The sequence below is a fragment of the Otolemur garnettii genome, unplaced genomic scaffold (assembly GCF_000181295.1).
Source record: "Otolemur garnettii isolate 467f Iridium unplaced genomic scaffold, OtoGar3 scaffold00131, whole genome shotgun sequence".
Lineage (NCBI taxonomy): Eukaryota > Metazoa > Chordata > Mammalia > Primates > Galagidae > Otolemur > Otolemur garnettii.
In genome coordinates this window covers 3,385,757-3,411,401 of record NW_003852526.1, presented here as the reverse complement: position 1 = coordinate 3,411,401, position 25,645 = coordinate 3,385,757, and the positions used below count along the sequence as shown (strand labels likewise).

The 25,645-nt window shown below is 36.5% G+C and overlaps 1 protein-coding gene across 9 annotated transcripts in view; it reads right to left on the bottom strand.

Moving 5' to 3' along the window:
• The window catches only part of BBX (BBX, HMG-box containing), a 279,317-nt gene that overhangs the window by 69,751 nt on the left and 183,921 nt on the right, over positions 1–25,645 (bottom strand). For all 9 annotated transcript variants that reach the window (XM_003798195.2, XM_003798196.2, XM_023518213.1 and 6 more), the window contains 3 exons: positions 23,243–23,485; positions 11,438–11,633; positions 7,616–7,683 (listed from right to left, as the gene is read on the bottom strand). In XM_003798195.2, the coding sequence (XP_003798243.1) occupies positions 7,616–7,683; positions 11,438–11,633; positions 23,243–23,485 (507 nt within the window). The remainder of the gene's footprint in view (positions 1–7,615; positions 7,684–11,437; positions 11,634–23,242; positions 23,486–25,645) is intronic.

Genomic DNA, 25,645 nt, shown 5'->3' with positions numbered 1-25,645 from the left:
CCTATTCAACAAATATTCAATAGGTGCCTAGTATATGCCATCCAAAAAGACTGCTGCTTTCAAGAAGCTTACACTCCTTCTCTTCTTTCCAGTACACACAAGGGAATGAAATGATGACTAATAGAGTGTGCCTGACCCCTAAGTTGCTTGCAACTCATGTGCAGGGGACAGCTGCACATAGAAGAATGTAAGGGCATGATGGTGGAATATTACAAGGCACACAGCATGACAGAGAAGCAGCCTTTGTTCCATGTAGGGACAGGTGGAAGGAAGATAGGTGTAAGGTGTGGAAACGATGTGGTAACAGCAGGTAGGGAAGGATGGTGGCAAGCACCCTCTGTGCCTTTCCCAGTGTGGCTGGAGATACAGGTTTGTGGGAGTAGGGTGGGAAACAATCTGACTGAGAGAAATTTGAATTCTCTGTTAAGAAGTCTGAATATTAGGGGGAAGGCAGTGGGGAGCACCAGTGAAGGTTTTTGGCCAGATGAAAGACGTGTAGTTAGATAATTCTGTCTGTGGAGGGTAAAAGGTAACTGACCTTGTCTGGGGAGTGATAGGAGGCAGGAGACCAAGTAGAAGGTTAAGGAAATAAACCAACTGAGATGTGGGCCCCAATTAAATTAGAGACGGTAATTACCAGGTCTCGGTCATTGCAAAGATGTCAGGGTGGAGGGAAAAGGGTGAGGATACAATGCCTGTGTTTCTCAGGGAGGTTAAAGCCTTTCCCTGGAAGAGGGGATCTGAGAAACATAAGGTGGCTTGGAGAGAGACAGGAGTGTCTCAATGGAAAAGAGAAGGTAGAGGTGCCATCTAAAGGTCAAGGAGAACCTAAATACTGAAGGTATCTGCACCTGTCTACCTGTGTACTACACTGGGGCATCTAGAGTCTACCTGTATCTAGTCTAGTATCTGCACCTGTCTACCTGTGTACTACACTCTGCCATCTGGAGTTCAAGGAGAACCTAAATACTGAAGGTATCTGCACCTGTCTACCTGTGTACTACACTGGGGCATCCAGAGTCTACCTGTATCTAGTCTAGTATCTGCACCTGTCTACCCGTGTACTACACTCTGCCATCTGGAGTTCAAGGAGAACCTAAATACTGAAGCCCTGCACCTGTCTACCTGTGTACTACACTGGGGCAAGAGTGCTGCACTACCATGGGGAGCACGACCAATCTGCATCGCACAGAGTCGAGTGCCCCCAAATCAGAAGACCCAGCGAGTCATCTCACTGAAAGGAATAGGGACCTGGTTTTTTATTCAGGGCATCAGGATTATGAGCACTGATTTTACTTTACGAGCAAAATTCTGTAATTATAGTCGGTGTGGCAGAGCACTAGTATGGGAGTCCAGAGCAGACTACGGCCACTTCTACAAATAATTGCAGCAGCAGTTAAGACAACCCACATTATCTTTCTGCCTCAGTTTCCTCATTTGATAAAGCAGATAACAAGGCTACCCTGCCAGTGTGCCTTCTTCACAGAGCACTGTGAGGATAAAATGCAACAGCGTATATAAACATGTTGCCCATCGTGGAACTACCACCAGCTCTCACCTCTTTGTTCTGTATCCCGCTCTTTCTTGCTGCCCACTTTCCACAATTCCCTTCCCTTCATCTCTGAGCGACCCAGGAGGGCATGTAAATTCAGCAATGCAGCTCAGGAACTCATTAAGGATACATGATTGTCAAGCAAGTATTGGCAAAAGGAACTGATTCTCTGCTTGGGGTCCCACCGATGGCAGAGGCTCTTCAGCAGGATGGGCAGTTCCAACCAAAATGGGCAGTTGTCCCGGGAAGACAGAAAGCTCAGAGAGCCCATTTCCTTTTTGATGTAGAATCTAAATAAAGTATATTTTCTCACAAAATGTGTTTAAAAGTTATAAAACTATGAGAAGGGAATAAAAGCTTTGATGGGAGTAGGGACAGGAACTGGGGCAACCAGGTTAGAATTCAATGGGTTTAAAAATCCTGCAAGAGTCGAATACAGTAGCCCAAGAGAGGCACATACCAAATTAACTCAAATATACCAAAGGGCAAGAAAATAAATGTTCCCATTTCACTGATGTCAGAAATTATGACAAAGGTAAAAAATTTCAATTATATCTATTAACAAATCTGTATTTGTTTTAAATTTTAAAGTCAGTATTTACAATATGACCATAACCATTGCTTCATTTAACAAATACTGAAACAGATTTTGCTTATCTTGTCATTTAATTGAAAATAATATAGGTTAATGTGTGGTGCCTGTGGCTCAAGGAGTAGGGCGCCGGCCCCATGTACCAGAGGTGGCGGGGCCAAAAACTGCAAAAAAAAAAAAACTGGGTTAAAATTCTAGTATCATAACTTCCACGTTCTATCTCCTTGGAGAACTTATTTCATTTCTTTGACCTTGTTTGCTCATTTATATAATGGGGGACATCACACAAGAAATGGTCAGAGTGAGGCCAGGTGGGTTGGGCTGAATCTGGAGGCCCTGGTACAGAAAGACTAATCCCAGTTCTGCAACTGAGTAGCTGCACCACCATGGGCAGGCGTTTAACCCTTTCTCTGCCTCTAGTTCATCTGATAATTTAATATTTACTTGTTAGGTAAATGAGGTAACTCATAGAGTTGTCACAAGGATTAATATTTACTCGTACGTAATACACTTTAGAATGGTGCCTTGAGTGGAGGTAGTGTCCAATAAATGTTAGTTGTTCTAATAATGACTCTGCAGGCAAGTGGGGAGCCTTTCACAGTTTAAATCTTCTCATTGTTCCTGATCACAAGTTGTTTAAAGTCTTCTAGAGCTAAGACTTATCCATAGTACAAGAAGAATTTTAAGGCACATGACTTTTATTATAGAGCTTATAATAAAGTATACAACTAAATATAATCAAGGGCTACAAGGTATGAAACTAAGAGGGTTATAAAAGATTACAAAGAAGAGGAATCTAATTTGACTCAGGAAATCATGAGGGCTTCTTGGTAGAGGTCAAAGATTGATACACAAATTTATAAAACAAAAATATATTCATTACACAGTCAACATCCCTAATCAGAAAATGCAAAGTGAAATCCTGCAAAATCTACAACTATCTGAGTGCTAAAGTGACACTCAAAGGAAATGCTCATTGGACTATTGTGGATTTTGGATTTGGGATATTCCTACTGTTAAATATAATGCAAATATTCGGGCAGCGCCTGTCGCTCAAAGGAGTAGGGTGCCAGCCCCATATATACTGGAGGTGGCAGGTTCAAACCCAGCCCCAGACAAAAAACTGCAAAAAATATATATATATATATGTATATATATATGTATATATAAAAAATGCAAATATTCCAAAATTAAAAAAGAACTAAATAACAATCCAAAACATTTCTGGTTCTAAGCATTTCAGATAAAGGATACTTAAATTTTCATATTTCAATCACATATGAATTTGAATAAACAAGATTTTGTTGTTCTTTCATTTTGAACTTTGGTCAACAAAGGAAAATCAACATGAGTGCCCTTGAAGCCAGAAGTTCCATGTGGAGTTCTCTAAACATTTGAATCTCAGCTCCATGAGAGCAGATAGTCCTGTCTGGTTTTTTCCCTGACGAGCCTTGCAGTTAGAAGGCATTAAATAAATGCTCGTCAAATGATTACATGTATGAAAAGATGGCATACAGTTCATTACTGCTCAATTCTAAAAACATAAGACCTTTACAGTTCCTCAATGGAAGTGTGCCATCGCCTGCTGGCATCTTCTTACTAACTTTGATGCTAACTCAGCTATTCTGTTAAACCTGAACTTCCCATGTTGATTTCTCCCAGGTATTAAAAGTTGTCTCCTTCTTGAACATTTGGTGATTAAAAAAAAAAAAATTACAACTTCAATTTCTTACAATTTTTCAATGGACAAGGAACTGTGTGTACGTGCACATGTGTATGTATAAGCACATGCACTCATGTTGCTGGTAAGGCATGTTATATAGCTTATGGAAGTAATGCCTGATATAACTTAAGTTTTCAAATGAATAAGTTAAGTTCACAATACTATTTAACTACAAGAATTCTTTGCAGAGAGTAAAAGTACCTTATAGGTTTTATTTAATTAATCCTCATAATAGTTTTGGGATTTAGAGGCAAGCAGGTATTATTCATTATTATCTCTATTTCATAGGATGGAGGAAAAAGGTCCAAAGTCTATGGTACTTCCCATATATTTGAAAATGTGATTAAATAGACATTGATACCTTCAAATAGGTATCAATACCTTTAAAGCTTTTCATCAGTCATAATCCTCTATTTTCTACTTTCTCCCAACCCTCCCTCTTCCTGTTGTAGTGAAGATGACTTTCTTCTGCTCATTTAAGTTTGAGACTGAGTGTTGTCCTTTCCAAGATGAACCCAGGCTATTCTATACATTATATATGTGTGTGTGTGTGCACATATATATACACACAGATATATTATCTGCCCATACCGTGTCCTCTGAATCGAATCACTCCTTGCCTTTTTCAAAAATTTGTTTTAGCTTTACATTTTCATTGAAGTAAGTAATAAATAGAAGATTTTTAGTTTTGGAGATTATATCTAGTAATTATGGATGAACTACTTACATTTTATGCGTTGCATTTTCTTTCTTTTTTTTTGAAACAGAGTTTCACTTTGTCACTCTCAGTAGAGTGCTGTGGCGTTACAGCTCAGAGCAACCTCAAACTCCTGGGCTTAAGTGATTCCTTTGTCTCAGCCTCCCAAGTAGGTGGGACAGGTGCCAGCCACAATACCCAGCCATTTTTTTTAGAGACAGAGTCTCACTCAGGCTCAGGCTGGTCTCTTAACTCATGAGCTCAGGCAATCTACCTGCCTCAGTCTCCCTGAGTGCTAGGATTACTGGCATGAGCCACCACTTCCGGCCTATATGTATTGCATTCTCATCTTTAGTAACTATCTGATATGAAATGTAAGGGCTTAACTCTTTAATTTCTCTTTAGTCCTTCCCAGAGTTTGATGTGAACACCTTTTATCTGTTCTATTTTTTTGTTTGTTTGGTTTTGGTTCTTTAAAAGTACATATTCACTTAAAAGTACATATAAGCATTTCCTTCAAACTATGGGGTTATTTCCCCGAGAGACTTCTCTGCTTATAACTCATAGGGTTGCAGTAGAGGCCTGCTTAGTCTGCCATTCTGAGCCAGGAGTCACTCCTTCATGTCTTTCTTGCTCAATATATCAATTTTGCTTCTTCAATCAATAAATTCTTTAATAACAAACATTGTTTTTTAAAATTTATCTCAAATAGTTTATGCTTTTTCATATTCTCAATCTTAAAAAGAATACGGCCGATTATGTAAAAAACTTACAAACCAAAACAAACTGTGTATCAAAATTTATCCTTTTTGTTCATCAGAGACACAATTACCACAGGTGAGACTATGGATATGAGGCTCAGTAACAGCACTATCAAAAAAATGTTGGTCTAATAATGTAAAAAATCTATAATGGGAGATTGAGAATTAATCAGAAGACAGGAAAAAAATAATGCAAACATTTTGCTTGTTATTATTTGCAGATTGGTATCTCAAGAAACTGTAATTTCTCTCTAAAAACTCTAAGAGCGTTTCAAGTAGATCTAAGAAATAGTATAGGCCTTATCTAGGACTTTATTAATTCAGTTACAGTAAGCCTATCTACCTTCTAGAACTACTTTTTAAAATCCTATATTAAAATTTTCATATTTAAAAAATACCTTTTTGAGAACTTTTTCTATGTGGTTAAGGTTTCAGATCAGAGAATAAAAGAAAACCTTCTCCCTTTAAGACTCATGTTTCAGAATCAAGGTTCTGTTATAGCATTTTAAAAAGCCATTATGATCAGACCTTTTCCGTGACAGAATTTTTGTAAAGTGTCACTTTGGTCCTACCTAACAGTACCAACCGACCTCACAGTATTTATTCCAAATGTCAGAAATATAAAATTTCTGTATTTTTCTCACCTCTTTATACAGCTAATTTTCTTAGGAAAACGTAATACATATTTACTACATCTGTCTTAGGCTCATCTGCCCATGTATATAAGCCCCTTAGGTTCTATTTCACATACGTGTGTGTGTATACATATATATATATACACGTTCTTAAGACGGAGTAAGAGAACTTCTCACTGAAAACAGCCCAAAATGCAAAACTTTAAACAAATGGTGGGGGGCGCGTGCACAGGGCTTTTTCTTTGACTAGCATCCATAAGTCCTACAGATGTTGACTGGTTTACATTTATACTTGAAAACTCAGAAGAATGCTAAAAGATGCTGAGAATCATGATCTAATGGATTAGAAAAGATGATGTTGATTTTTACAATGTAATTCATTCCTGGAAAATCAGATGAGTCTCAGTGTGTTGAAAGGTCAAGTGTGCATTATTGTTCTAACATTCACCTATGGAACATATTTGTATATTCTACACTGAAGTTAGAGTCTGAGCTGCCATTAGGCAGCAGTGTATGTCAGAAAGGGAAACGATGCCTGATAATGCCCTTGTGTCAGGAGGTACAAACCTGCTGAATAACGAGTTTGCAAAGGCGCACAGTAACATGTATTCTTTTTTAGCACAATATAAATAACAACCAGTACAACAATTTATACATTTTTTTCTATACTGAATTGAACAGACTCAAAATAATTAAGTTAAAATCAATACATAGTCAACAACTGTGGATTCCAAATGTAAACTATAAAGAACAAAAAACTTTTATGATGTAGTTTATACGGCATCTATCCCAACACCACTATTTGAATAGGCTTTAGCTGTAAGTTTTGAGGCATAATAACAGTTTGGGAAAAAGGTAAAAAAATATATATATATAGATCTACAATAAAATCGAGCTGACTGCTATTTTGCCCCAAACAGCGATTCTGGTTGAAGACTGTAAATTTCTATCTCAAAAACCTGAATGTAGTAAAATAACATGACCTGTAGGTTAATTTGACTGGCCTCTGTTAAACAGGTCTGGAGAATAGAGGAATTCCACAAATGCAAACTATTCATGGTTAACTGCCACTACCTGCCCATCAAAATCATACCTAAAAATGTATAGCAAAAACAGTTCAATAACTACATCATAAAACCAAGGTCATGAGGTCCCAGATCCTTTCCCTTTTCTATTTGAAAGAATAAAACTATCCTGAAATGCCATGCTTCCTGATTTTCAAAACAGGAGTTTGGAATTTTTCAGGTGCTACAGAGACTAACAGTTGCATATTTTTTACCATCATGTTTCCACTAGCAAGTCTAAAGAACAACACACAAAAGCAGGAAATATTTTGAACAAAATAAATTATAGCACCAAATTTACATACCCATGACAGAGTCATGGCAAATGCCAATGAGTTGTAAAATGCATTTCTTACTTCTAAGTTTCTGGAACCTCAAAATCTCCACCCAGGCCCTCTTGGGCTTATTTACACCACTTCTCTTACTCTCAGTGTACAAGATGCCCTGATGAACCTTAGTAAGAACAATTATAAATAAAGTTTGTTCATAAGCTGTTGAAAATGCAGAATGAACAATGTGAACAGAATATAAATGGCTGTGTTCTCAGGCCCCAACGTGAGCAGAGTGGAGAGAGAGAAAGCACTGGCTTACCTCTGGTGTGCCAAGAGCATGTTCTCCAGCTAACAACAGCATGCTCAGGCCTCCCATCTGAGTAGGATCTAAATAAGTCAAAAACAAATCATCAACTTACAAGCACGAAATACGTTATCATCCACATAAAGTCAAAAATAATACTCATAAAGACTGGCAATCAAAAATTCAACAGAACCACATATAACTTTTTATGAAAAACTTTAAAAGCTCTTTATGTAACAATAAGCTGGCATATACAAGTGCTTACTGCTCATATTTGTATGAGCCTTGTAAATACCACTCTTGTCTCACCAATCCAACCTAACATTTTTCTCAACACCACAGCTGATTGTAACATGAATTATCTCCTAATGTGATGCTTCTTTTTCCTTACAGCATGGGGAGTTTACATGGGATTTTTTTTTTTTTTAAACAGAAGAGTGCTTCTATTTTTCTTCTAGGAAGTTTGAGATTGTTATTCTTATCTTGTTATTTCTGCCATGTGAAATCAGGACTAATAAAAAGAACCAGGCTATCAGAGAACTAGAGAACAAGAAAATTTTCCTAATGGGCCTCCAAAATCCAGTGGGCTTTTTCAAATCTTTCTTTAAAACTTTAAAAAATCAACTTAAATTTTAAATATATTTTTGATATTTTAAATCCTAAAGGTTGTTGGGCTCTTGCTCAAAACACCTTTAAGATCTCAAATTAATCCCTTTTATGTACCAACACATAAAGCAAGAAATTTTTAATTTCATTATTTCAATAATCAACAGCAACAGACAAAATAAAAACAGCAAAGTGACAGACTAAACATATAGCTAAACATATATCTTTTAAGGCTGTCACAAATAAATTAAAATTCAGAACTGAAATGAAAGGACATATATAAAATGCCTCAGTGTCTTGCCTGGTGCACATACGTCCTCAATCAATGCATATTTAATTTTAAGAATCTCTATAACCGAAAATGAGGATCAGTCATAATGTTGTCCAAGGCATTTTTCTTTCTTTTCTTTGGTTGATGTTAATGCCCTTAAGTACATCTTTGTACACAATCTGTCTTGGAACTTCCCTGTCTTGGGAACTCATGAAACTACTTTGACCGCATCCTACATATAGTTTTTTTAAATTGGAAAAAAGTTCTAAGATAGTTTTTAAAAAAGAAAAGGAAATAAAAGGAGAAAGAAAGAGGTTATGAGAGGAAGAAATATGTTTCCAAATGATGGAGTAGAAAGCAGCTGTACAAGAAGACAAAGAATAAACAGATAAACATTGTATGATTTGCTGAAACAAAGCTCCCTGGTGTTGTTTTGAGATTCCAACTTAATTAAAATAGAAACTTGTATCTATTTAAAAATAAAATCAGGAGGGGAAATGAATTTAGCAGCAAGTGAAAGTTTAGTTTGGTTCTTTAAGAGAAAAATACTTTTTTGCAACTGTCATCTCAGAGATCAGTAAGATTGGATAAAAATGTGTTAGTTCGAATTACAAAGTAAAATAGGAACATGATTATATGACAATTTATATACCCATATGAACTTTGCAAGAATATAGATAACTAAAACAAAGGCCAAAAATTTGCCAACGTTCTTTATATTTACACTTATATAAATCTTATTTAAGATTATCAAAAGATTCACAAAATAGCATGCTTTCCCCTCACCAAGGAAGCTAGTACTAAATTAAATTCTATGCAGCTTTCCTTTCTTGGAAACCATATACTTGACAATACAGGGGTTATTCAAAATTGCGAAATATCATATGACAAGGATTACTGTGCAAACAAAACAAAAGAGACTCCATGTTGAGAAAATCTGGCTTTTAAAGGCCTTCTAAAAAATACAAATAAAATAAAATAAAATAAATGAAAGCCTTTTAGTAGCCCCTACATTCAGATGGCCAAGCACTAAGTTTTAATTAAAGACAAATTAATTCACTTTCATCTTGTTGAAAAAGACATACGTGGAAATATCAGACCAAAGTTATCCATTATAAGAACTCTTGTCATGGATTTCCAACACATGACACGGGCCATCATGTGATGTGTAAGGACACAGATGTGAGGAAGGTGTTTTCCTTCTCTCCTGTACTTTGCTTAAGAACACTGATCTGTAAATACCCTGATATAAGTCTTGGTTCAACTTGCAAATCAGGTAAAAGGCAGGCTAATTGTCAGAAATGGTGCTCCAAAAGACATCTTTCATAGCTTTCTCTAGTTTACCTACAATTATTTTTTGGTTTGTGAAGAGCAAGCTGAATCTGGAGGAGAAAGAATGAATGCTAAATGATGATCAAAGGAATTAAGTTAGAAGTTAGTCATCGGTCTACCCTTTCTTTGTCCCAACAATAAAATGTTTTAGAAAACATTACAACTGATACAATCCAGGAACTCTAGAAAGCTCACCAATACTATCTAATAACAAGTGGATTAAAGGTAAAATTGTACACAGTGACAGGTAAAGCAAGGGCAACTTCCTCTGTTTTGTTTTTTGAGACAGTCTCACCATGCTCTCACTCTACTCTTGGTAGAGTGCTGCAGTGTCACAGTTCACAGCAACCTCAAACTCTTGGGCTTAAGCGACTCTCTTGCTTCAGTCTCCCGAGTAGTTGGGACTATAGGTGCCCACCACAATGCTCAGCTATTTTTTTTTTTTTTTAATAGTTGTCATTGTTGTTTGGCAGGCCCAGGCTGGGTTTGAACCTGCCAGCTCCATTGTATGTGGCTGGCGCTCGCTGCTGAGCTATAGGTGCTGAGCCAACTTTCTCTGTTTTGATTCTTGGAAGACATAACAGATGTATCACTTGGGTGCTCACCTAGAATTACACCGCAGATATCCACATAAAAATCACCTCAAGACTTTGTTTCTCCAGAATGCTGCAATTATGTTAGACTTCTTCATTTTTATATAGAATACCACCAACATATATTTTATATGATGACTCACACACTGAGCTATAAAATCTTTTTAAGTCTATTGGTCATTAAAAAAAAAAAAGTGCAATCACAATATTGCTCAATCTGCTTTCCCAACATTTCCATATTGTAAATGGTTTAATATTGTGATTTTGAAGAAAATTTGCTTATAATTTTCCAGATCAATAGCAACCTCACTGCCTCTATCCTGCCCAATCTCCCAATTTCATCCTGACAAATTCCTTTTGATTATTGTACTGCAACAGCCAGGGAAGATAGAGCCATTTGCAGGAGAATATAAGTATTTTTATTTCATGGTGATAAATGCTTTAGCATTCCTCACCACCCAGAGTTTTAAAGGTCCCATAACAAATGGGACCACCTGGAATTTTAAATCTGCCTGGCTCAGACAGGAAGGGGCATGAGAGGAAAGGGCAAGATGAGAATGTTCTCTAAGACACACCTGTCAGATCCATCTCTGTGATGGAGTTGATATATTCTTGCCTTCAGATACTTCTGTTTCAGATACTCAGATGATCTACATAATTGTGTCTTTTAAGTATCCATGGTAACTAAATTGCATATTGGGATAGCTCGCTCTGTATGTGTGTGTAAGCTATTTTGTTAACATCATAAAACCCCCTGAGCTCCCAACAATTTCCATACTGTTATCTGCTTTTCTCTATTGTCATGTCAGGAATCCACATATATTTATAATGACTCTACCACTTGATCTATATCCCCTTTCTTTAATCATATGTACACTCTATGTATACCATGCTCAAATCCTTTGTTACATATTTACTGTTGCTTCATATTACTCATAAATTTTGCTCTCCACTCCCTCTATTATTTGTTAAAAATACTGCCTAAATATGTTGTTCTGTCCTTAAAGAATGGGTAGAAATTCTGTCTCCACTCACCAGCCATTCCAAAGTTAAGCTGAGGCATTTCTTCCGTCTTTGCTTTCTTGGGGCTTGGCAGATCTCTTGAAGAGTCAGATGGGAAGGCCCAAAGTTTCTTCCGTGGATTGACAGTAGGTGTTGGGGATTTCACAGGCTTGTTTGTGGTAGGACACCATTTGTAGCCAGGATTTGCTTTCATAAATGCATCTTTATACTATAAATAAAAGAATAGAGAGTGGATTTTAATTAACATATAGATTAAAAAAAAATTCTAACAGCCTTCACCTCATTCTCCTATCTAGATAATGAGTGAGAAAAATACTTAAGAGTGATTTCCATGGCTCTCCTTGTGGAAGAATGACAGTTTTAGCACAGGACTCCCTGCAGTTACCTTCTAGAAAGAAAGTCCACTGTGCAACCTGGATACAGAAGCTGTACATTTTGTATTTCTTAATAATTCTCTTTTTTTTTTTAGTATCCAAAAATTTGTCTGACTTTGGTGGGGAGGGAGACTTGTTTATAATAGGAAAAGTTTAAGGCTGCAGAGACAGAAAAAACAGGTTCAAGCTCTACAACTTTCCACTTAGGGTTGTGGTGACTAAGAAGAGAGAAAGTAACCTCTCTGGGCCTTACCGTGATTCCATAAACTGAGTATAATACCATCAATGCCTCAGGTTATTGTAAACAGCAGTGCACAGACAGCATCTATTTCAAAGTAGGCTTCAGGTACACATTACAAAATGTGAGTCAACACCAGGACCAGTTAACCAGATTATATCTACTATTTACTGGTTAAGAATAGAAAAAAAATTAAATCTGGGCTTTGATGTACTAACAAGGTAAATACAGGCAAATTTAACAGAGCAAAGTACTTAATTATGGCATAAAGGAACCCAGATCAAGAGTGGGAGAAGGTGAATAACATAGGTCAAATGACACATACTAGTTAGTTGTTTGAAGGAAGGAGGCCTGGATACAGAATCTGATTACCTGGGCTCAAAATGCATCTCTGCTTTAGCTTGGTATTTAACCTTTCTCACCTTGATCCCTCCATCTGTAAGCATCACCACAGTTGTCAATATCCCAGGGTTCTATAATAAGTACACACAACTAAATACATATATGAACGAGCTCCAGGAGCATGATGTGTGATGCTGTGATTAATCCATCACAAACTCTGTCTTACTTTGAGGTTTCAACTTTCACTGACAGTATCTTTGTTTCTATTTCATTTTTCTGCGGCTTTCACCTGTTACCTTTTCTCCCAGAACTACCTCTTTCCCCTTTCATGACAACTGAAATATTTTGCTAATCATTATATTGCCAAAAGGTATATAATATGATAAAAATGTATTTTCCATGTATTTTTAACTACTATTATTACTGCTAGATGTTCTATTAAATTAATACAATTCTTTCAACCACATAAACTTGCCTTTTAAAATGGTCACTCCATTGATAGTAGCTTATTTAGTATAAGCACCAAATGGCTTTTAATTTCACCCAGTAGGAAAAAAGTTCCCTTTATCCTTGGTGTAAAGAAAGTACATGCAATCTAAATAAACTTCTTTCTGCCATTTCACTTTAACTAATAAAAATCATAATGCATATAATAATACAATCTTCACAGAAAATGGTCTAGATTTATCCTAAAGTCATCTTAGCTCAAATTTTCTGAATAATCTTTGACTTGTAAGATATAAATCTGCATACATATATATGTATGTATACACACACATACACATTGATCCATGGATGTTTGCAGAAGGAAGGTAACCATAAAAAACCTCTAAGACACAGTCCTACTCATCTAACAAAAATAATTACAATGGGATACAAGGCCAAAACCAAACTAGAATTTACCATCACAAAGCAGAATATATTTGGAGGTATCAAATGTGATATAAGAGATAGACTACCACACTGCATTCAAGTGCACTGGGGATTTACATATTAAGTTGAGGAAGACAAATAGCTTTGCCTGCCGTCTGAAGGTGGAAAGTGACAAATGGTAGGGCAAGGTGGAAACAGAAGGAGCAGACACATGCATCATTATTGTGTCCCAGCAAGAACTCACGGGCTGGGTTTGCCAGATGAACAGTCACTTGAACAAAGGTCATCACTCTATAAAGTGACAAAAGACTTTCAAACAAATTGATTAACATATTTGTCTTAAGAAATGAAATAATCTTCTTTCTAATAGCTAGAAATGTTACCGGAAACAGTCACAGCTGTAGAAGATGCTGCACTGGTGTCACCAGAGGTCTGTTGCTTGTGTCTTAGGTGTCCTGTGCCCTCCTCCCCGTGTTTGTTGTTCTGCTGGATAAAGCCTTTCCCAATAAGACATCACATCCTTTGCAAAAAATCATTTAGTCATTTGCCTTGGTGAAAATCAGTAAGTATAACAGAAATGATAATGCAGCTGGCCTCCTTATGAGTGAATTATTGCCAGCCTCAACTATATTTAAAACACTGATGATACTAATAATGGCCAGCTTAAACTAATTTATGATGGGGAGGTGGTGATGAAGACAATATGAAACAGTTACAATCCCCACATCATAATCATTTTTCTTTCTCTTGCAGATATTCTCCCCACCCACCCCCATCTGAATGCTCCGTGAACACTGACTAGGTGACGGACTCTTGTTGGACACTGGGGATGGCTTTCCCTGGCCATCTCCCCCAGAGCATGAAAATGGTTTTGCAATGGGTCTGTAAAAGGAGAACCTACCTACGAGTGGAATAAGGGAGGTCAAGAACAGGGCCTGTAATGTATGAGACTTCACAGAGAGTCAATACTCTGTAACTATCACAAAACTAATTTTGTGGATTCTTAAACTCCATGTAGTTGTACAAAACCACAACAGTAATCAGTTCAATCAAGTATGTGTATTAAGAATGTGGGAGATAGAGAGTAATACACGTAGTCTCTGTCCTTTAGGAGCGTAGAGCTTCAATGGGAATGCCATAAACTCACCTAAAAATACAGGTGAACACAGGCAGTGCAAAAGCATCAACAAGGGCCAAGGCAAGAAGAGCCACAGGTGAACCCCAGGTGTAGGGATGTCTGTCTGCCCATGAAACTTGGCACCTCATCAATCTCTAGCTCTGATTCAGCATAAGACAACAGTAGAAAGGTTTAATCAATCACTGTGATGAGATTATTAGAAAAGAGATTAAAGAGAAGGCTGGGAAAGGGATAAATGAGGAAAGATTTTGTACATACTATTGTCAAGCAGATAGCTGAATGAAACTATTAGCACGTAGGTCAGCCATGTAGATAAAATCCATCAACACAGGATTGAAAGAGCCGAAGGGTAGGCCTCACCAATTCCTATTTCCAGGGCTAGGATGTCTACACTGGGGAAGTAGACACTTACTATCCAAAGGGGAAGCCACTTACGATCCAAAGACTTAAAATAGGCTACTGGTCCTAAGATTTCAATGAAAGATTCTTGCAGATAACTAAATTCTAGCCAAAGTTCTACTTTTCAAAATTATACCATTAAAATAAAAATTTACCTTATGGATTCTGATTTCTGTATGCAAATTTCCAACCAATTAAGCATAGTTAAAAGTGAAACCTATTTTACAGACACATTTCCTGACTTATTTGAAGCACTTAACTTTTTCTTCCTTAATCACCACCATGTTTCACTAGCAAGAATAAGAAATCAGTAATTAAGTTACTGATTTTATTGTTACTCAGTACTGGCATCAAATACTATTTGTGACAGTGTTTTGTCTGCTCAATATTTGACAATGATATTATTATGTACCAAAAGATAATATTTTGTTAATCTTTAAAACATGGGGTCTCAACAATAAATATTTTTCCAAATCATTTATAAAAATAGAAAAGTGGATACTATAAAACACCTGAATTTTAATGAAAGCTATCCTTATTAACTATTCTCCATCTGGGAGAGGGGTAGTGTCTACAAGTCAACTAGTACTTCCAGCTTTTAAAAGAATAAATTTCATCTATCTGGAAATCACTTGGGTATAGTACCTACTTCTCAGGAATGGTAGATAAATGAGATTCCACTCCAAGTATGCAAAGTTCTATGGTATGTTTGCAAGAATATAAATTCTGTCTGTTAAATATGACACAAAAGAGTTAAGAAATATTCTCCAGATTATAATACATCAGAAAGTAAGAGTATATCTTCTTTTGAATAGCAAATGAATGATCTTTACAAAAATTATCCCAGTTGCAAATAACTAATCAAAAATAGATTGATTTTGTTTTAATGTACTATGAAGGAAGGACTAAGCAAAACCCCATGGAGTGTTGTGGTGACAATCATCTTTCTTTAGGGTACTGACAACAATGGATATTAATATTTACGAAGGGCGAGTATAATTTACTTTCAAGTTGCATTTTATCGCATATAATTCCATAGCTGTCTCCTTGGCATACAGCTAAGCTCCAAACTTTCCAGCCTAGTCTCTCATGATTTTTGCCATATTTCCCTTTACAACCACATTTCCTATTATTTCCTACTCCAGAAAATGATTTCACTTTCTCACATCTGCTCTTATCCTTGTTCTTCTCTCCAAACCCTATTCCAAAGCCCAGGCCAAATTCTACCCACTTTATAAAGCCTTCTGTGATCTACCCTGCCGTATCTCCTGCCTCAGCACAAACATCTTCTTCCTATGGGACTCATGACTTATCACTACGCTTGTCACACCTTCCCAAACCCCTACCTATCTCTAAAGCATCTGGAGTGGACAGGATAGAGCAATATTAAAAGGGCATTAGAGGTGCACATCCTGTTTCAGTCTTTTAAATGTAGCTATCCAGTTTTCCCAGCACCATATATTAAACAGGGATTCTTTTCCCCAGTGCATGTTTTGATTTGTTTTGTCAAAAATCAGATGAGAGTATGAGGATGATCTCATGTGGGGGTTCTCTGTTCTGATCCATAAATCTATGTTTCTGTTTTTGTACCAGTACCATGCTGTTTTGGTTACCACAGCTGTGTAGTATAGCTTGAAGTCCAGTAAGATGTTCTTATCATGTAAGGTTGGATTCACACCTCTCATCACTCACAAAACTTTACTCATGGTGGATAAAAGACTTAAACCTACGGCAGGAAACTATAGGAATCCTAGAAGAAAATGTTGGAGAAATTCTTACTAATACTGGCCTAGGCAAAGAATACATGAAGAAGACCCCAAAAGCAATCATAGCAACAACAACCAAAATAAATAAATGGGACTTGATCAAATTAAAAGGCTTCTGCACAGCCAAGGAAACAATCAAAAGAGCAAATGAACAACCCGCAGAATGGGAAGAAGTACGTCCATGCTATCCATTTGATAAAGAAAGGACTGCTAAACAGAGTCCACAAAGAACTCAAGCCAAACAACAAGAAACAACCAATCACATTAAAAAGTGGGCAAAAGATATGAACAGAAGTGGTTCGAAAAAAGATACACATACTAATGGCCAATAAACTCAGGAAAAAATGTTCAATGTCTCTAATCATTAGGGAAATGGCAAATCAAAACCACAATGAGACATCAACTAACTTCAAAGAGAATGGCTCCCACATGGATGTGGAGAGAAAGGAACTCTTATAACTGTTGGTGAGACTGAAAACTAGTACAAGCTTTATGGAAAAATGTATGGAGATACCTCGAAGAACTTAAAGTAGACCTATCATTTGACCCAGCAATCCTACTGCTGGGAATATACCCAAAGGAAAAAATGTTATTTTATAAAAAGGACACCTGCATGCAAATGTTTAGAACAGCACAACTCACAATCTCAAAGATGTGGAAACAACCCAAGTGCCCAACAATATACGAAGGGTTTAATAAAATGTGGCATATGTATACTATGCAGTGTTACTCAGCCATAAAGAGAAACGGTGATTTAGTATCTTTTGTGACAACTTGGATGGATCTGGAAACCATTCTTTTAAGAGAAACATCACAGATTGGAGAACCAAACACATGTACTCAATACCAGGTTGGATCTCATCGATCAACACTTAAGTGCACATACAGAAGTAACTCTCAATGAAAATTAAGCTGGGAGGGGGGAACAGGGGCTGGGCAAATTTCCACCTATTGGGTATGGTGTACACTGGGTAGAGGCACACTCATAACTTTGACTCCAACTGTGAAAAAAACAAAGTATGTAAACAAAACATGTGTTACCCCAAATATTCTGAAATAAAAACAAAATGGAACAAAGTTAAATTCACACATATCAAAAAAAATGTAGAAGGGCACTAGAGTCAAACTGTTCACTGAAGGTATCAACTAGGCCTTGGAGCCTTAGACTTCTGCTCTGAAGAGTGGAGATAATCATAACTGACTTCACAGGTTTGTGCTTATTTAGACCACCAAGGATGCAATGAACCAATGAATCAAAAACTGCATGAATTCTGCCTGGTGCCTTTGATCCTACAAAAGAGGGGAGTATGCAAAAGGCTATTCAAATTGTCTTGGGTTTCCAGATCCTCAACTCCTCTTTGTACTAATTATGTTCTAAGTGAAGATGTGTGGTCCTCTAAATTTATTGTCAATTAATTAATTATAATCACTAGTTTAAGTGAAAAATGGAAGGTTCCAGCAGTACCCTAGGCAAAGATGCAGACATTCTGTATTCTTACATTCACAAGAGGACATACACAAAGAAGTTAGAAGGAAAGACTTAGTTGCTTTTATACCTCCTCACTGGCAGTCACACACTGAAAACTCTGAACCTGGAAACATCCACAGCACTGTACCATCATGCACGCTGCTAAATTTAAGAAGATAACTCAGGTTATATCTTTAGGATAGCATTTTTTAAATTACTTACAACCAATTAGTGCTCTAATGAGGTTTATCAGAGAACACAAAACACTCATTCAGCCACTTTTTTTTCAATAATGCAAATTAGTACTGGGCAATAATTCAAGAAACTGAAAACAAATTCTAAAACAGGTGCTTTGTCTTACTAGAAGAACTAATATAAGATAATCAAGTATAAGGGGAGGGTCAGAGAACATTTTCATGAATAGGTGAACAAGAGAATCTTTCTAAAGTTAGATTATTACTGTTTTAAAAATATTCTTTTAAGTACCATAAAGAAAATGTTATTTCTCATTCAACTGATAACGGTAGGACAGATATTGACAAATATTATGTAAGCATTCACATTCAGACACACACTATGCTGAAAAACACATGTTTTATGTCTAATAGAGAACATTTAAAATTTAAAATTTGAGGTTTAATATTGAAAAGTTAAACATCTAAAATAGGTTATGTGTAGGCCAGGCAAGGTGGCTCAGGCCAGTAATTCTGGTACTCTGTGAGGCTGAGGCAAGAGGATTCCCTAAGCTCAGGAGTTTGAGACCAACTTAAGCAAGACCAAGACTCTGTCCCTACTAAAACAGAAAAATTAGCTGGACATTATGGCAGGTGCCTATAATTCCAGCTATTCGGGAGCCTCAGGCAGGAGGATTATTTGAACCCAGGAGCTTGAGATTGCTGTAAACTCAGCTGACAGCAGAGCACTCTGGCCTGGGCAACAGTGTGAGGGCTCTTGGTTACCAAAAAAAAGATCATGTGTGTGTGGACTGGGGTCCCTTGAGTAACAGACACCAGTTTTATCACTAACTCCCTGTATCACTAGCAACCACCACAAAACAAGGCACATCAAAATTAGGGAAGAAAAGGCAATCAAGGGTATCCATATAGGACCAGAAGAGATTAAACTTTCACTCTTCGCAGATGACATGATTGTATACCTGGAAAATACCAGGGATTCTACTACAAAACTCTGAGAAGTGACCAAGGAATATAGCAGCGTCTCAGGTTACAAAATCAATACTCATAAATCAGTAGCCTTTATATATACCAACAACAGTCAAGCTGAAAAAATAGTTAAGAACTCTATCCCATTTATAGTAGTGCCAAAGAAGATGAAATATCTGGGGGTTTACCTAACAAAGGATATGAAAGACCTTTATAAAGAGAACTCTGAAACTCTAAGAAAAGAAATAGCTGAAAATGTCAACAAATGGAAAAACATACCATGCTCATGACTGGGAAGAATCAACATTGTTAAAATGTCCATACTACCCAAAGCAATATATAATTTTAATGCAATCCCTATTAAAGTTCCATTGTCATACTTTAAAGATCTTGAAAAAATAAAACTTCATTTTATACGGAATCAGAAAAAATCTCAAATAGCCAAGACATTACCCAGAAATAAAAACAAAGCAGGAGGAATCATGCTACCAGACATCAGACTATACTATAAATCCATAGTGATCAAAACAGCGTGGTATTGCCACAAAAACAGAGAGGTAGATGTATGGAACAGAATAGAGAACCAAGAGATGAACCCAGCTACTTACCGTTATCTGATCTTTGACAAGCCAATTAAAAACATTGAGTAGGGAATAGACTCCCTATTTAACAACTGGTGCTGGGCAAACTGGCTGGCAACCTGCAGAAGACTGAAACTGGATCCACACCTTTCACCACTAACTAAGATTGACTCTCACTGGATTAAAGATTTAAATTTAAGACATGAAACTATAAAAATACTAGAAGATAGTGTAGGGAAAACACTTGAAGAAATCAGCCTGGGTGAAAATCTTATGAAGAGGACCCCCCCTCCCCCGGGGCAATTGAAGCAACATCAAAAATACACTACTGGGACCTTATCAAATTAAAAAGCTTCTGCACAGCCAAAAGCACAGTAAGTAAAGGAAGTAGACAGCCCTCAGAATGAGACAAGATATTTGCTGATTATGTCTCCAACAAAGTAATAACCAGAATCCACAGAGAACTCAAACTCAAAAGTATTAGCAAGAAGAGAACAAGTCATCCCCTCTCAGGGTGGGCAAAGGACTTGAAGAGAAATTTCTCTGAAGAAGACAGTTGCATGGCCTACAAACATATGAAAAAATGCTCACCATCCTTAATCATCAGAGAAATGCAAATCAAAACTACTTTGAAAAAAAAAACTATTTTGAGATATCATCTAATACCAGTAAGATTAGCCCATATCACAAAATCCCAAAATCACAGATGCTGGCATGGATGTGGAGAAAAGGGAACACTTCTACACTGCTGGTGGATTGCAAACTAATACGTTCCTTTTGGAAAGACATCTGGAGAACACTTAACTAAAAATAGACCTGCCATTTGATCCTATAATTCCTCTATTAGGTATATATCCAGAAGACCAAAAATCACACTATGATAAAGATATCTGTATCAGAATGTTCATTGCAGCCCAATTCATAATTGCTAGGTCATGGAAGAAGCCCAAGAGCCCATCGATCCATGAATGGATCAATAAATTGTGGTATATGTACAGCATGGTATACTATGCAGCCATTAAGAAAGATGGAGATTTTACCTCCTTCATGTTTACATGGATGGGAGCTGGAAAACATTCTTCTTAGCAAAGTATCCCAAGAATGTAAGAAAAAGTATCCAATGTACTCAGCCCTACTATGAAACTAATTTATAGCTTTCATAGGAAAGCTATAACCCAATTTTTGCCCAGGAACATGAGGAGAGGGGAGAGGAAAAGGAGGGAAGGTGGGAGGGTGGGTGGAGGGAGGGTGATTGGTGGGATCACGCCTATTGTTCATCCTATAAGGGTACAAGTGAATCTCTCTAAATGTAGAATATAAATGTCTTAACACAATAACTAAGAAAAAGACATGAAAGCTATGTTAACCAGTTGGATGAAAGTACTTCAAATTGTATACAGAAATAGTACACTGTACCCCATGATAGTATTAATGTACACTGTTATGATTTAATAAAAAAAAAAATAGGCACATCGAAGCCACTTAGTAAGGATTTGTTGACTGAAGTAACATTCCAATTAAAGTTGCAAAATATTAACACAAAAGGCACCAGCACAATTACATGCACTGTAATGTAATTTCAAAACTATTTAGTAAATAAGCTGAAACAAGTAAGAATCACTTGTGACGAGACCGATTGTGTAATAATTTTGAAACCAGCTAAATCTTCTACACTTCTCAGTAGAAATGAAGCAACATTTCCTAAGAGCAGGTATAAACAAGGCAAGTCGCAATGGGGGACATAGTTATGGTCTCTACTTTCAGCAGATTGCAGGGGGCCACCTTAACAGGTTTCATTTTAGTCACACAATACCAAATATTGTGAACTTAATTAAGTAATGAGTAAGGGATTTTCCTTATGAAAATAATACTTCCTCATGTTAAAAGTGGCCACCTGCTGGGTTTGTAAATTAGTAGTATTTAAGAAAAGGCAAACAATATACTGGGGATGGACGGCATGCTATCCAAAAACAGCAATCCAAAAACAAACTCAAGTGTTTAATTATAGGAAGCTTATGCAGTTCCCTGTGAGGTTTCACATAATTGTTTATTTTACCACATAAGCATGACTATGAAAAGCTATAAGTTTATTTAATGAGAAAGTTTCACTGTTAATTACTGTTAGGCTAGTGGAAATGTGTTGAAATATTTAAAATCAAGTAGGTTGTTGCAAATGATTTTAAACTTTCCAGATGCCTCAGTTAAAAATCCTATCTTTAACAATAGTCAATTTCTGAAGCTTTTTGATCATTAATTATACAGCAACTATGCTAATCACTTACTCTAGATTCAAATTTCCCTGAATGTTTCATAATAAATTTCTATGCTGCTTGTTAGATTACTGAACAACTCAATAAAGGCCCAGCAATTGAAAGTGTTATTTTTTTTATAGACTGAGATGTCTACTATGTAAAATATCTTGAAACTATATTTTGTTCCCTGCTGGTTCATTTTTCTATATAACTTAACCAAATGTTTGGGTGGCAGAGTTTTTCATAAATCAAGATTTTTTTGCAACACTGAGAAATGTCAGAATTATTCCTTTCAAGTTTAACCACAATAATGTTGCTTTGCTTATTCCTTTCTTTGGGACTAAATTTAAATGTACAATGATCTCACATTAATTCCAGATTAATTTAGAAACAGAACCAGTATACAATTTTTGAAGAAACTTAGTAATTGCTATCATGTTGGAATTGAATAATGTCCCAACTGTCTGACTAGCCTTGCAGCATGGGAATATTTTCTACCAACTCCAGCTTACACATATATACAGATGCTTACATATATACACAGATCACAAGTACATCCTATTCAAATGCCATTCATTTCTTGGTTTTCAATATTCATAGTGAACTACCTATAGAACAGAAACAAGTCAAATTGTATCTCTTGATAATTGTTTTTATTATAAAATCAAAAAACGTTAGAGCTGGAAGGGAAACAAATCTTTGTCCAACTTTCTCATTCTAATAAACATTAGAAAAACAGAAAAAGAAGCTAAGGCCCAGAGGATCAAATTATGTTTGGTCACGAAGCATCAGAATTAGATCAAGACTTTTCCCATGAGACAACTAGAGTAACCTAAGAAGATTGTCTTCTTTACCATCAGCATCTCTACAACAAAAGCTGAGTTCCTAGAAAAACTTAAAAAGAAAAAAAGTAAAATAAACATTCATAACAAACCGTTCATAATAAATCAATTCCTTATACTATGTATTGTCAATCAGTGGAATACAAACAATGAGAAAAATCTGGTTGGTAATAAATTGCTCTTGGGACATCCACCAGCATTTTCAAGGTGGATTTGGGACATGGGAACAAACCAAAGAAAGCTCTGGTGTTTTTACTTAACCCTGGCTTCATAAGTCATCTTCTCATTCCTAGACCTTCAACAGCCACTCTGGATCTGCTGACTGCGAGTTTCAGGACAGGTTGCCCTGAGCCACCATAATACCTTGTCACTATAACCTACCTCCTTGGCCATGTCTGTGTATTTCTGCTTTTCCTTTGGATCCAGAACAGCCCACCAATCAGCTAATATCTTGGTAGCACCTCGGTTGTCAAGCCGTGGGTGTTCCTGACGTACAAGGGAGCGATGGCGTTTGCAAAATAAAAGAAATGCATTCATTGGTCTCCTGGCTCGCTGTTCTGGTGATTCATCATCTTCAGTCTCACCAACATCTTGCTCTAGGCCATCAGCCCCAAGAAGATGAACCTATTACCAGCCAAAACAAAGCCAGATGTTTAACTCATCTTGGACAAGTTTGAGTTAACAATTAATCTAGGTTTGTAAGAAACTGTAGTTTTTCTAAGTTCCATTTAAACAACTTATAAGTTGGAAAAAAATATGATTTTTAAAAATCATGAACCACTGCTCATGGTTGGCAACTAACTTATGACGTATCCTTCTGCTTAGTTTCTATAGCAACCTGTGCATGTCTCTATTACAGCATATATTACATTGTGTTATAATTGTTCACATTTTTCTCTCTCTCACTAACCAGTGAGCTCTATGAGGACAAAAGCTCTCTTACTTAGCTTTACAACCAAGGTACCTAGCTCAATGTCTGGTATAAAATTAGTACTTAACCAATTACTGGATTATTAACAAACCTACTTTGTGGTCTATGAGTCTCAAGATTAACAATATCCACATAATATATGAGTATATACATTAGCTGTGTCCTCCTCTTTAAAAAGCTTTTCTATAGTAATAATATGAGAATGTTTAACATGAAAGTAAATAATAAAAACTACTTAATGTATTTATACAGTAGAGCTTCCTACTGTAAAAAATCAAAATAGACATTTAAAATGTTATTCGAAAGAACTACACAGTAAATCTTCAAGTTTGCAAATACCAATTTTTCTTGTTTAGTGAAATGTTATCAAGACCTTATTCCCATGTGACTCCTCCCTTTTTCTCAACACTTCATTTAGTCACTGTTCAACATCTTTAAGGACCTCTACAAAACTCAAATATCTCCATCTATGTATACATCTCATCCTTACTGCCCTCATGTCTCATGTAAGGGCCTATGCAGCAGTCCTCCTATTGTTAATCTTCACAATACTTCCCACTTATGGCTACCAGATTAAACTTCTTAACACCCATCTCTGATCACAGAATTGCAGAACATATCGGAATTATAAAACGTCTCCCAGGTGAAACATGAATCTTTGATTTCTGTGATTCTTTTTAGAAACAATGCAACTATGAGCAGAAGTTCAGAATACTTATTAAGACCCTTTCCTTAATTTCTTGTTTCATAGTTTAAAATCAAGAAGAATCAAGTTACAGGCTGAGTTTGCCTGATTGGAAATGTTTGGAATTGGAAGTTTTCAGATTTTAGAATTTTGGATTAGGGATACTGAACCTGCAATCACTGGTCTGCATCACACAGTAAGTCAGTAATTCTTAACCTTGAGTGTGCAGTGAAATCCCTGGGGGTTCTGTGGAAACACAGATGGGCCGGCTCTATTCCAGAGTTTCCAATGCTGTAGGTTTGAAGTGGGTCCTGAGAATCTGCTCCCAGGTGATGCAGACATTACTTGTCTGAGGATGACACTTAGTGAACCACAGCTATAAGGGAACCATGTTCTTTTATGTAATGTTTGTTGGGCAACAGTTATAGATAGATAATCTGTGACAAATCAATTGCTTAATCCAGTTAGTATATTTTAAAAAATCTTTTAAGTATTACAAATGCAGTTAATTAGTCATCAATTATCTTCAAACACAATTAGTACAGAAAAACCTTAAAGTCATAGCTATCTAATTTGGAAATACATCAGGGATTATTGGGGGTGAAGGCTACATATTTATCTTCCTTATTATGTATACAATCATTATGAGTAATTTGCCTATTCAAAGGGGTATTTGTTTAGCATCCTGAACTTAGAAGCTAAGAAAAAATTAGAAATAAAAAATGTTATTATGTAAGTTAAGGAAGTAATTGTACTTTCCCTTTGGAAAAGAGTAACTTTTGATTCAGTTACTAAATTATAAAACTCAAGCTGAGTTTTGTGAGAGAAGACATATAAACATAAACTAAAAAGGACTGTGATAAGTACAATAAGGAACCAAAAAGATAACAAAGCACTGGTGGATGAAAAGAAACACAAGGTCTCCCCAAAAGAGGTGCTGTCTGAGCTAAATTTTGAAAGATGAATGAGAATACATCAGATGAGCAATGAGGAGACCTGGGGACAAACAGGATTAAGTCTTGATGGTTTATTTGAACATCAATATGCAGTTCAATAGCCCTGGTATATAAAGTATGAGAACAGCGTTCTGAGAAATAAGGTTTTAGGAGAAGGTATGAGCCACTTCAGGAAGAACGTGTTCTGCCATGTTAAAAAGCATACATTTAAT